The sequence below is a fragment of the Panthera leo genome, chromosome B3, assembly GCF_018350215.1.
Source record: "Panthera leo isolate Ple1 chromosome B3, P.leo_Ple1_pat1.1, whole genome shotgun sequence".
Classification (NCBI taxonomy): domain Eukaryota; kingdom Metazoa; phylum Chordata; class Mammalia; order Carnivora; family Felidae; genus Panthera; species Panthera leo.
The window spans coordinates 86,966,941-86,980,746 of NC_056684.1; the positions used below are offsets into that span (position 1 = coordinate 86,966,941).

At 41.3% G+C, this 13,806-nt stretch overlaps 1 protein-coding gene across 1 annotated transcript; it reads right to left on the bottom strand.

Moving 5' to 3' along the window:
• Nucleotides 1–10,736: 10,736 nt before the first annotated feature.
• CLEC14A (C-type lectin domain containing 14A) lies at nucleotides 10,737–13,028 on the bottom strand. Its single transcript, XM_042943021.1, has one exon. The coding sequence runs from the start codon at nucleotides 12,756–12,758 to the stop codon at nucleotides 11,166–11,168; it is 1,593 nt and encodes a 530-aa protein (XP_042798955.1). The 5' UTR covers nucleotides 12,759–13,028; the 3' UTR covers nucleotides 10,737–11,165.
• Between the last annotated feature and the right edge of the window lie 778 nt (nucleotides 13,029–13,806).

Genomic DNA, 13,806 nt, shown 5'->3' on the forward strand with positions numbered 1-13,806 from the left:
TTGTAGACGCTTCTCCTGTCAGTGGAGCCCCTGGAGCTTCTGTACCTGCCAGTGTATAACAAAAGAGAGGAAGATGCCAGATCATTTACAGAAAAAGTTGGGTAGAGGATAGCTGAAGGGTTAAAGGGTGGTAGAAGGCATGCATGACAGAAAAAAATGGCAGAGCTGGGACGTGCAGAGGTCCAGAACAGAGGCACATAGGCAACTTCTATAGAGCTAGAGAGGTGGAAGGTGTGTGTGTGTGTGTGTGTGTGTGTGTGTACAGTCAAATGCAAATGTATTCAGAAAGTATCAGCAAATATGTCTCCACCAACCCTGCCCATTAGCTATGCTTCAGATGACCTACCTCCATGTATTTAATAAGGACTTCATGCCATTTATGTGCCAGACACTGTGGACACGCAAAAGAACCAGGCAGACTTGGTGTCTGCCCTCGTAGGACCTATATATTATTAAAGGTGAAATAGAAAGTGAATACAGACTAGTTGATTAATTTACTAAAATTGTGTTAAGTGAAGAGAGAACTATATATTCTTAAATTCTATAAATTTTGCCTCTTCAAAGTGAGAGAGTTAAACAGCTGTGCAGAAGCAAGAAGTATTTGGGGCCAGCTAATACCTTGGAATTAGCTCATTTGGGAAAACACTATCCTGGTGGCCTGGAGAGGAGGGCCTGACTGGGGACACACAGAGCCATTCCAACCACACTCGCCACCCACATATTGACACCCAGTATAAAAGGTGAATTCAATGAGAGGAGAAGCCTACCTTCAGCTTTGGAGGCCTGGAAATATCTATTTAGCATTCTCCCCACTTGCTTCCAATTTTAGTCTATAGGTCTGTCTATGGGCTCAAGAGACAAGGGATATAAGGATGGTGAAAAGATGATACAAGTGGGTTATCAATAAGAGAACAATAATAGTGGAGGTTGTGGGTTTGAACAATAGGACCATAGATGTGTAAATTATTTTTCATTTATATTTTCTCCTTTTTTTCTACCACTTGGATCACAGATTTGTTGGGTGATAGAGTCTGGGTTGGTGTTGCTAGCTGGAGCCACTGGAGGTCCTAGTTCCACAGACTCTTGAGTAGAAGAACCAGTGTGCCCAGAGATCCTTGTTCTCCTCAAGTTACAGCTATGAAAGCAGGCACTGTCCTGTTGGATAGATCCTCCTACAGGCAATTTTATTCCCAGGGAGAGTCTATTGCCATGTATCCTTCAGCTTAGAGTTCACCGCCTGCCTTGGATTTGTTGCCACCTTTACTCCCCCAAACAATGGCACCTCAGAAAATCCAAACGCTGCTTTGAGCTGTCAGGACATCCAATGCTGGTCTTCAGAAAGGAGGACGTTGAGCAGGGTGGATGGAGGGGGCAGATGTTGGAGGGATTTTTTGGAGAGAGAGATTCCATCTGTATTACTTATTTAGGGATGTATTCATACGAAAAGAGATGGTCTGGGAAGGAAGAGTATCTCCATTTTTAACCATGTGGGAGGGTATGTGTGGGCACAAGGAAAGACAGACTTTCAGGGATACAGATCAAAGAATTTCATTTCATGCTTGCCTGAGTTAATATGTACATATCCTGAAGTGAAAACTTGTATAAGGTATCAAGGAAAGCTTTTAGGAATAATGCATAATAGAGTTACTAAATTCTTTTTTAAGAATTTAAAATAGTAAAAACTTGATTATTCAGTATAAAAATTAGTATGCATTTAAATAAATTTATTATCATTTCTGACTAATTATAATTTATTTAGGAAACATCTACTGATAGCTTGCAACATAAAGGTAATTTATTTTTTACAAAATGTGTAAGGTGTAAATCCCTCACTTCAACAGCATGCAGTGTAGTAGGGGACATGAAAAAAAATATGCACCAGTAGCTTTAAGAGAGCTTCTAAGAGTGATGAGGGATTTCAGAGAACTGGTTTGAATTTGAGGTAGCTGGGGAAGATATCTTGGAGGAGGTAGCATTTAAAATGGGATGTGTATCCGGATGGCCAACAGGCACATGAAAAGATGCTCAATGTCGCTCCTCATCAGGGAAATACAAATCAAAACCACACTCAGATATCACCTCACGCCAGTCAGAGTGGCCAAAATGAACGAATCAGGAGACTATAGATGCTGGACAGGATGTGGAGAAACGGGAACCCTCTTGTACTGTTGGTGGGAATGCAAAGTGGTGCAGCCACTCTGGAAAACAGTGTGGAGGTTCCTCAAAAAATTAAAAATAGACCTACCCTATGACCCAGCAATAGCACGGCTAGGAATTTACCCAAGGGATACAGGAGTACTGATGCATAGGGGCACTTGTACCCCAATGTTTATAGCAGCACTTTCCACAATAGCCAAATTATGGAAAGAGCCTAAATGTCCATCAACTGATGAATGGATAAAGAAATTGTGGTTTATATACACAATAGAGTACTACGTGGCAGTGAGAAAGAATGAAATATGGCCTTTTGTATCAACATGGATGGAACTGGAGAGTGTGATGCTAAGTGAAATAAGCCATACAGAGAAAGACAGATACCGTATGTTTTCACTCTTAGGTGGATTCTGAGAAACTTAACAGAAACCCATGGGGGAGGGGAAGGGAAAAAAAAAAAGGAGGTTAGAGTGGGAGAGAGCCAAAGCATAAGAGACTCTTAAAAACAGAACAAACTGAGGGTTGATGGGGGGTGGGAGGGAGGGGAGGGTGGGTGCTGTATTGAGGAGGGCACCTTTTGGGATGAGCACTGGGTGTTGTATGAAAACCAATTTGACAAAAAACTTCATATATTGAAAAAAAAAGAAAAAAAAATAAAATGGGATGTGTAACATAGGCACATTTCAGCATGCCGGCTGATTATGGCTAGCATTTCAGGTAGTAGGAATCCGTGTTTAAAATTATGGAGCTGCAGGGGCTCTTGGATAGCTCAGTCTTTAAGCATCTGACTTCAACTCAGGTCACGATCTCACAGTTCATGAGGTTGAGCCCCACATTAGGCTCTCTGCTGTCAGCGCAGAGTCTGCTTCAGATCCTGTGTCCCCCTCACTCTCTGCCCTTCCCCCACTCACATTCTATTTCTCTCTCTCAAAATAAATAAATAAGCAATTAAAAAAAATCACAGAGCTGCTATTAAGCAAAACCGAGTAGTTCAGCTTATAAAAGACACGGGGTCCAATATGATAGTAGTGTGGACTAACCTGATGAGGTCTTGGAAGATCTTGAAAGGCCCTGAGCAAGAGTCAGGAATGTGGACTTGAGTGGCGGAGCCTGGGATCCTTCTGAGCAGCAGAGTTGAATGATGGAGTACTACATCATGGAGGTAAACGTGATAACAAGCTAGGGTAAATCACCAGAAGGAGAAAGATGAAGAGTAAAGGGGAAAAGCACCGTGATGAGATTTCTGTTTGTGGTGATTTAGGATGAGGCAGACCTGATGTATAGTCCAAAGGGAAGACCAGTGCAGAGAGGAAAATTGAAGGTAAAAATGAGACAGTCTCAAATTATGGATGGGAATGTTAAGACCATAAATGGAAGGGTTAGCTATCCTACTGCTGCCTGCCCTGAGACCTGAAATAGGGGAAAAAGAAGAAACGTAAAGGTTGTGGGAGGGGGTACAGTTGAAGGTGCTAAACATCTGAAAGTGAGGATTTCTTAGCACGATTCTGTATCTCCTGCAACACCTGCCAAATGCATAAGAAGCGTGAATGAGAAGTTTTAAGTCTAACTTGGCTTTCACCTAAATCTGTCAAGTTCAGTCAAATGTAGCTCTACCTTAAGAACACAGAAATTTTAAACTATGTGAAACCCCTTAGCTTCCTATGTTTTCAAGGAGAAGATCCTCTTGTTCCAATGAGAAACCTGACTGATGTGCTATGATAACAGAGTCTCAATAACTCTGCGGGTCCCTGCTGGGAAGAATGTCATAGACACTGCATGTTTCTACCCATCTATCCCTCCCCTAGTTTCACAGGGTTTTGTGAGGATAAATAAAATAAGATAGTACATATACATTTTTTCTATAAAAAGTTGCTATGAGGATGTTGTAGGTCTACAAAAAAGTGTTATGTGGATATTACAACATATCAGAATAATCTGGAAATATTTTGTTTGTTCTATTTACTTCACATTTAACTTTCTTAAAAAAAAAACCTTTTCTTTAAAGAAGAATTTAAAGCATTTGTTTCGTGGCTTACCATTTTTAAGAGCTTTCTGTATATGCTGATGAAGGAAGTTGTGGGAAAGAAAATACTTGAAAGCAAGCATAGGTGCACTGGGAATAATAGCGTTTGCCAAACAGTTCACACTTCACACTATTAACACTGTTGATGGGCCCACAGTCACAGTGCTGGATAGCCAGGCCATCTGGGGCTTGTGCGGGCAATAAACTACAATCACTGCCTTCTAAGACACTATAATTCCAGAAGTTATCCATTGAGGTGGGTCATTTAAAGGATGTGTTCCTATCCAAGGCTTTGAGAAGGATGCTTTCTGGATACTCTAAATGTTCATCCATTCGGTACCCAATGGCTGATACTCACGCTCCCAGTTCTGCCATTTGAAATTTCAGAGGGAGAAATGTGGGAATTGGAGAGCGGTCATTTTTTCAAATAATGAGTCTTACTACCAGCTCCTATAGCACCCTCACTTCTCATAACAAGTTAGCACACTTGGCAAAAAGAACAAAATTATGTTTAGTTTAAGAGCATTGTTTGATATGCTTGGACACATTTAAGTGCGTTTTTTTACCCTAGAGTTATGGACCAGTAGTTATAGACTTGTTTTCTGGTTTTCAGGACTCTTGGGTTATGTTCACTAGTTTGTAATGACATTAAGACTTCCTAAAATCCTGAATGGGGGTGGTGTGAGTGGTCTATATTAAATTTTCTGTCATCAGCAGAAATGGGGCTCAAGAATTAAGTTCTGTTACTGAGAAATAAAGAAATTTGTATGTACATACTTAGAAAAAATTGCATATATTCTCAGCTTTGTCTATGAAATGGAAGTAATGTTAACTGCCTCATGCAACTGTTTTAAGAAAATTAATATAGAGACTTATTACAGTAACCTACAGTAGACTGAGCACTCATCAAATGCCCTACTGGCAGACTAAAAAGGGAAGATATGAAATGCCCTTATCATGATACTTATAAATCAGTTTTTTTCTGATTTTTCTTAGCGCCACCTGGTTAAATGTCAGTCCAGGATCCTCTTCCTCTCACTTGATCACTTATCCATAGGAATGATCTAAGCTCTAGGAAGTTTACACACTGCCCTGGCACTGGGGGATAGATGCCCAGTCCCATGGTGCATGATCACTAGATCTGTCCAATCTGGTTTTTAGTGGGACATACAATCTTCAGTGCTTTCTGCTTTCTGGCTGCCTACATCTGTGGCTGCAAGTTACATTACATAAGTTTATATATAAAATGTTTTATATATATGCAAAATATTATATTATATATTTATCACCACAGGTGATTTCAATGATGAGGTAGGTTTAGGAACCACAGGTGGAGTAATTTGCCATTCAGGCAAGGCAAGACTGTGGTAGCAAATTAATTAGCATAATCTGAGAAGACTATCAGACTATCAACTATATACATGTAAGTCTTAACTCCCAGTATCTGTGAATGTGACCTTATTTGGAAATAGGATTGGTGCAATGTAATTAAATTAAAACAAAGTCATACTGAATTAGAGTGGGACTTAACTCCCGTGATTGGTATCTTTATAAGAAGTGGGAGGGCCACCTGGGTGACTCAGTAGGTTAAGTGTCCCACTCTTGATGTCAACTCAGGTCATGATCTCATGGTTCATGGGATAGAGCCTCACATTGGGCTGTACACAGACAGCACAGGACCTGCTGTCTGTGGTAGCTATGTTGGAGCAAAATTGTTGCATACTATTGAAATTATTTGGTATTAATCCTAATTATATAGTCTTTAAATTAAGATGTTAATTATAATCTTCATGGCCGTCACTTAGCAAAAATCTTTATAAAAGTATAGGAAACAAGAGAATTAAATGACACTCTATAAAATATTTAATACAAAAAAAACAGCAATAGAATATAGGAACAAAGAGACATAAAACATGTAGAAAGTCAATAGAAAATAGGAGATGTAAATCCTACCTTATCAGTAATTACATTAAAAACAAATGTACTTAACATTCATTCAGAAGGCAGAGATGGGAGAATAGATTAAAGAAAATAATCCAAACATATGTTGTCTACAAAAGACACATTAGATTCAAAGGCATAAATGGTTGAAAACTAAAAGATGAAAAAAATGTAATAAAAAAAGGAACCATAAGACAACTGAAATTGCTATACTAATATCATGCAAAATGGACTTTAAAACAAACAAACAAACAAACAAACAAACAAACAAAAAATGTTACCAGAGATAAAGAGGGACACTTTATGAAAAAAGAGCCCATACATTAGGAGATATAACCATAAACATATATGCACCTAATAACAGAACTCAAATTACATTTAAAAATAACCAGCAGAACTGGTTAGAAATAGGTAACTTGACAATAAAAGTTTGAGACTTCAGCAAAAAACTAAGAAAAAGATCAAACTGAAATAAAGGAATTGAAAAACACTATAAACAAAGTGTTTACAACAGACTTCTCTAGTACATTACCCAACAACAGGAGAATACACTATCTTCTCAAGTACCTGTGGAACACATTTTCCAGGATAGACCATATGCTATGCTCTGGGATAGACCGTAAACAAGACTCAATAAATTTAAAAGGGTTGAAACCAGGGGCACCTAGGTGGCTCAGTCCTTTAGGCATCTGACTTTGGCTCAGGTCATGATCTCATGGTTTGTGAGTTTTAGCCCTGCATTTGGCTCTCTGCTGTCAGCACAGAGCCGACTTCAGATTCCTTTCTCTCTCAAAAATAAATAAACATTAGGAGCACCTGTGTGGCTCAGTTGGTTGAGCATACAACTTCAGTTCAGGTCATGATCTCACAGTTCGTGAGTTCGAGCCCCGTGTTGGGCTCTGTGCTGACATGGTGGAGCCTGGACCCCACTTTTGATTTCTGTGTCTCCCTCCCTCTCACTCTCTCTCTCTGCCCCTCCCCTGCCCTGCTCACTCACTCTCTCTCTCTCTCTCTCTCTCTCTCTCTCTCTCATTCTCTCTCAAAAATAAACGTTAAAAAATTAAAAACAAATCAATAAACATTAAAAAATAATAAAAATAAAAGGGTTTAAAACCACGCAAATTTTCTTTTCTAATCTAACCACAATAGATCAAATTAAAAATGAAAAACAGAAGGAATTTAGGGATGTTTACAAATATGTGGAAATTAAGAAAACACCCTCCTAAATAACCAATGTATTAAAGAAAAAAAATCACAAGGAAATTAGAAAATACTTTGAGATGAATGAAAAGGAAAACAAAACTTGCCTAAACTTACTGAATACCATTAAAGCAGTGCTTAAAGGGAAACCTAGAGCTGTAAATGCTTATATTAAAAAAGGAAGATCTCTTGATTTTGGCTCAGGTCATGATCCCAGGTTTAGGATTGAGCCCTGCATTGGGCTCTGCCCTGAGTGTAGAGCCTGCTTGAGATTCTCTCTCTCTCTCTCTCTCTCTCTCTCTCTTTCTCTCTTGCTCTCCCTCCTCCATTTGCTCTCTCTAAAATAAAATTAAATAAATTTTTTTTAAAAGGGAGATCTCAGAAAAAGAAAGATCTCATATCAATAGTCTAACTTACCATCCTAAAAAAGTAGAAAATTGCAAATACACTAAATTCAAAACAAGGATAGGGATGGAATAATAAAAATTAGATGAGAAATAAGTGAAATAGAAAACAGAAACACAATAGGGGAAAATCAATGAATCCAAAAACAAGTTCTTTGAAAAGATCAACAAAATTGGCAGACTTTTAGTTAGACTAATCCCACCCTTAGGAAATACTCAAATTACTAAAACTTAGAAATCAAAGAGAAGATATCACTACCAACCTAATGGAAATGAAAAATAATTTCATGGGAATACTGTGAAGAATTGCATGCCAACAAATTATGTAACCTAGAAGTAATCATTAAGATATTCAGTGTGGTGGGGCATTAAGCTGGCAATTTGCTCTTACATGATTCAGGAAGGAAAGTTACTTTTACTGCATTTGCAAATTCTGTATATGTGAAATTGTTTACAAAAAGAAAAAGAATTATACCATGTAAGGCTAATATTCACAGCAAGCCTGTTATTGTAAGAAAGAAGGAATCTCAAAGGTCAAATGTTAATGGTTTACTTTCAATCAGTGGCAAAACTCAATAAAATACAAGTCTCAACATATGTGCAAGCATATGGATGTGTGAATTCATGATTTCAGATTGTAGAGCAGTTTCAGAATCATGTGAAAGACTAAGGTGTGGCTGTTGGATCGGATGACTACAATGAAGTGGAGGTCACTGGAAGTAGGGAAGTCAAGGAACTGAAATGTACAGGCATTGGAAGAGTCATCCATGAGTGAGACTGTGTGAAATAGTGGCAGGACTTACAGGGCTGAAGAGAAAGACTGAAAATAGATGCCAAGTCTTCCTTTTAAGGAAATGATTGAGCAGGCAGCTACTATATGAAATGAATGTAGGGACAGAAGGTCTAAGAAAGGACTGAACCTCAAAGAGGTTGGAGAAGTAATGAAGTGGTAGTAAAGAAATAGTAAAGACTCTAACCTTAGTTCACAAGAGATCAAGTTTGACTGGCCTGATTCTGCCATGGATTCGAAATTTTAGGGAAGATTTCATAGCCAAAGCTTAAGAGAGTCATATGAAGCTTGGTCTGCAATTGCTATCTGTCAGGAAATCAAATATGAAAACAACATAGTTTTCTGTAATTTTTGCCTGATCTACTTACAAGGGGGAAATAATAGCAGGTTATAGTTGAGTAACGAAGCTCAAACCTATTTATTTTTCACATATGGCATTTGGACTCCAAGATTTGTAATGCCACCAGTGTCATGTTGCATAATAAGTTAATGATACATACTCCATTGTATTATAGCAATGATACAAAAGCAATCTACTTTAAGACAAAGCTTGTGTACACACAAAGATATAGATAATTTTAGATATATTGATAATTATAGACATAGATAATTTACAGTTCAGTTCAGTGATAGAGGGACCTATTTTTCAAGTTACAAAAGAAAGGATCATATATTCTATTCACACAGTTACCTTCTCTACACAGAGGTCATGTAGTAAAGAGGAAAGATAAAACACCACTATTGAGGAGAACTGAGACACTCTGACAAGTTAGAGACACTGAGTAAGCCATTACTTACCTGATTTTAGTTCTCTTGTGAAATGATTTTATTTAAAATTCCTTCACATCTTAAATCTAATTCACTTGTGATTTTATTTTATAACTATTTAGATATATATTTAGTATATGAAGCAAATTGCCTATTACTTTATTCCTTTAATGTTAAAATACCATATATATATATATATATATATATATATATATATATAAAATACAAAGTACACTTGAGAGCATCAAAATGGTTCTATGAAAATATAGTGCAAACTTCTTGTTTTCATTCTTCCTGATTACTAAGCTTGTTTGTCTTTCTCTCTCTCTGTATAACAACACCCACACACTTAGTGTTAAAGTTTTAGCATACTAGGGGCCCCTGGGTGGCTCAGTGGGTTAAGCATCCAACTTCGGCTGAGGTCATGATCTCGAGGTTCATGAGTTTGAGCCTCCTGTCAGGCTCTGTGCTGACAGCTTGGAGCTTGCTTCGGATTCTGTATCTCATTCTCTCTTTGCCCCTCCCCCACTTGTGTTCTGCCTCTCTGTCTCTCAAAAATAAATATTTTAAAAAATATTAAGTCTTAGCATACTAATAGAAGTGGGATTTTTTAGGGGTTTCAATTCCACTAGATAGTGATTATTATAACTTCTCAATTATTTTTTAGAGGAATGCTTTACTTAGATTACTTTCTAATGCCCCAAGTCACAACAAGATGATAGATATTTGTATTTTTCACTTATTTCTTATACTATCAATCTTATGGAGAGCTGTTACCATGCCTGTTGTTAAATTATAAACATTTGAAGATGGGCATGTACAATCATTGCACACACTTTTTTTTTTTTTTTACACACACTTTTTTAAGGAGGATAAGGAAATAGTTTGGAATTCAGCATTTTTCATTGGATTAAACAGTACGTAAGAACCTAGCAACTTTGGCAGAAATCCAGCTCATTTTTGCTTTAATGCACCCAAAAGATTTCAAATCAATACTTAGCATTAACGTTTTAATTGAAAATTAACATCACCATAATTGGAAGTGAGGCTCAGCATCCTAATGTTTAGGAGAGGGCTATTTGGTTGGGAAGGTCATTACACTGGACAGCACAAACGTTGGAAACGGAAAACACAAATCATTTGTTTCCTTGAGCAAGGACACACAGTAAACACTTGAATTGGTGGTCAACTATAATTTCCTTCTAGAGCCAGCTACTCTGGCAACACTACAGTTTGGATTTATAGCAGAGCACATAGTAGCAGTGACTTTGAAAGCAAAGTATAAAAGAACCAAGAAAAAAAGTTGCTAGTTGTTAAAGATCTACTCCTCATTACAAGGACTTGAAGATTTCCCCTTCAATCTGAAAGCAGGATGCTCTTATTGCTATTCCCAGCATGCCCCTATGCTGTTTTTCCTAAATAATTACTCCTCCAGGAAACCAATGATATTTGAGTGTGGGTTATCAACAATCCTTTATTTTTTGCCTGGGAATTTCAAACCATTATATGTCCAGGCTGAACAATGCAGACAGTAAGTTTCCTTTCCATTTTGGTTTAAAAAAATTTTTTTAATTGTGTTGTTTTCTATTTGCTTCCAATGTCTTAACAAATTCAAGCCCTTCTCCAAATCCCCCAGAATAAACACAAGGGAAAACCTCTCCACAGTAGGATCCCAGCCCCCACTACCACCATAAGCCACTTCCATTTCAATCACCTCTGTCTTCTTCAGGGATCCAGCGTCCAGTTCAGATTTATCTCCTCAGTAGAGTAGAGAGAATTTGGGGGAAGAGAATTTTCTATAGGAATAGTCAGTCCCTAAATAAGTTCATTTTCTTTCCCCTTTCATTGACAATGAAAAACTCTGCTCAGAGGGAGTGCCTTTTCCCTATGTGTCACCTGACCCAAGAGAGGACCCTGTCAGTGAGGCGCCCTCCGCTCTGTCCCGCAGACCACAGTCCCCTACCTTCACCCCATTGTCTGTGCAATGTACAGAACTGGAGCGCAGAGCAGCGGCCTCGGTACCACTCTCCATGCCTGGCTGGGCCAAAGGCTCCTTTCTTGACTGGGAAGAAGAGCTTTTGTGGAAGCAGAGTTTGAAAAGACCCAGCACTGTCACAGTCAAGATAACCAACACTATGACCGCTATGCTCACAAGTATGAAGACCACGGTGGAGGAGGAGTTGAAAGCCTGGGGAATGGCAGGGGAAGACGTGGAATTAAACTTGGGAGTCACGCTTCCTGAAGAGGTGATGGCGGCCTTTGAATTAGCTTGAGAGGACATCTGAAGAGTGGACATCGTGCTCTGTGCTCCCCACTGAGGAATCTCGGCAATAGATGTTGCTGAACTGCCTTGTCCAAGGACATGTGGTACCTCCCTTGGCTTTTCAGGTACCCTGGGTGTCCACGTTCTCTTCTGATCGGGGCTGGCTGCAGTGGCTGACCTGGTGGGCACCTCGGTCCCCTCAGAGACCGGCTGTCCTTCCCCACTGATTACACAAGACTGTCCGTCTTTCCCCAGCACGAAGCCCGCCGCGCATTCGCAGGCAAAGCCTCCCAAGTCATCTACACAGTTAGAGTGCTCTGCGCATTTGCCAGCACGGAGGTACCTCCCGGGGCAGGGACAGAGCACAGCCCCGGAGGGTATCCCGTCCCAGCGCGCGCCGACCTCGTCCACGATGCAGGTGGCTGTGATGGAGAGCTGCCCAGGGCAGAGCGCACTCACCTTGGTCCCTGGGGGACTGAAGTCCAGAGCCGCGCTGTACAGCTGGAAGGGCGCACGGTAGCTCAAGTTAGAGGCGGCCCCAGGGCGCGGCGCCGGGCACAAGCCCTCAAACTGGTATTTGCACAAGTAGCCATTGGCGCGCGCATGGCATCGCATCTCCTTCCAGCCTGCGGGCTCAACCCCCCGGGTGGCCTGGAGTCCTGCGCAACTCCGAGAAGTGCAGGAGCGTTGAGGCTCCTCCACCCACTGCAGCGTCTCGCTTTCGGACACGCTGACGTCGGGGGAGAGCCAGGAGAAACCCCGCAACGGCTCTTTCTCCAGAGTGCAGTGCGATCGCCCGCGTTCCAGCGCCACCCAGAACAGAAGGTCTTTGGAGCCCCCTCCGGGCCCCGGGCCTGCCCGCAGGAGCGCAAGCACCGCCCGGAGCTCTGCGCCCCCGCTCACCGTGCTGAGCGCCCCGCCGCGCAGACTGCAGGCCTCCTCGGCCGCCAGCCTCTTGATGGTAGCGTGGTGCAGGCTGTAGCAGGCCCCCGAGGCCGAGCAGCCCGCGCGGTCTGCGGTGGGGTGCTCGCTCCGGCCAGGTCGAGGCCAGAACGCCTGCCAGAGGAGGCACAGAGCTAGTGCCGGCCTCATCTTGAAGGCCCTGCGCCCACAGCTGTTCCCAACTTGGATCTGTCCCGCCCGAGGGCGCGGAGCTGTCCCAAGAGCGTGGTCACCGCCCCCTACAGCTGGCTCTCCCCCACTTCCCCGCCCCATCAACGGCCAAGAATCCCCACCGCCGCCCTGGCTGCAAACAGCCTTCCTTAGGCCCCTACAGGAAATGTGTCCGGAGCTATGCCAGGCCTCTCGCAGCCCTGATTTATTCTGGGGTCGGGGACACAGCTGGTGCGAGAGGTACAGGGAACACAGTCGACCAGGTCAAACACCCTGCTTAGAGCAGGAGAAAAAGAAACAAAGTCGCTACAGGGAAGAAACGTAACGTTTCCCTACCCCCCCGTTAGAAAGTTTCAGGAACTCAGATCCCAAAACGCTGGTGAACATTAACAGGAAGGACTGGAGACGAGGAACTCGCTCACAGCCCACACCCACCCATTGTGCTTCGTCCAGGACTGTGGAGTTGGCTTCACAACAATGTGTAGACGGCTCCAGTGTTTACGAGGCTCTAGACTGGAGGGGGAAAGAATCTTGTGAGAAATATAAGCATATCCCTTCACCACCAGAGGCAGCACTATTTAAGTGCCAATCTCTTTCTGGGCACTGCTTCTCTCTCCTGTCCAAGGAGATTTCTGCACGCTAATTGCTAGACAAAGAATTTAGAGAGTTCCTTTTGGGTGTTTTCAATGGGTAATACTGCTTCTTCAATCAGAGCTTGTCTTACAGTCTATTTTTTGCTTCTATTTGTTTCTCTTTGAAATGGCCTTATTGGTCGCTCAGGAAAGGAAATGTACTTCTAAGCCTAAATGGAAAACAATGGCCATAGATCTTAACTGTTGTGTAGTTACCTTTCCTTACCACTGTATTGGTTCATAACTTCTTCTGGCATATACGTTATATAAAAATGAGATCGTGGTCTTATTAATGTTTGGGAACAACTACCCCATGTGTAATTTTATCCTTGAACTATTTTAATATTTTCACCTGCGATTGAGTTGCCAATATTTGAATTCTTTTAACGTTTATTTATCATTGAGAGAGAGAGAGACAAAGCATGAGCATGGGAGGGGCAGAGAAAGGGGGGAAACACAGAATCTGAAGCAGGCTCCAGGCTCTGAACTGTCAGCCCAGAGCCCCACTGGGGCTTGAA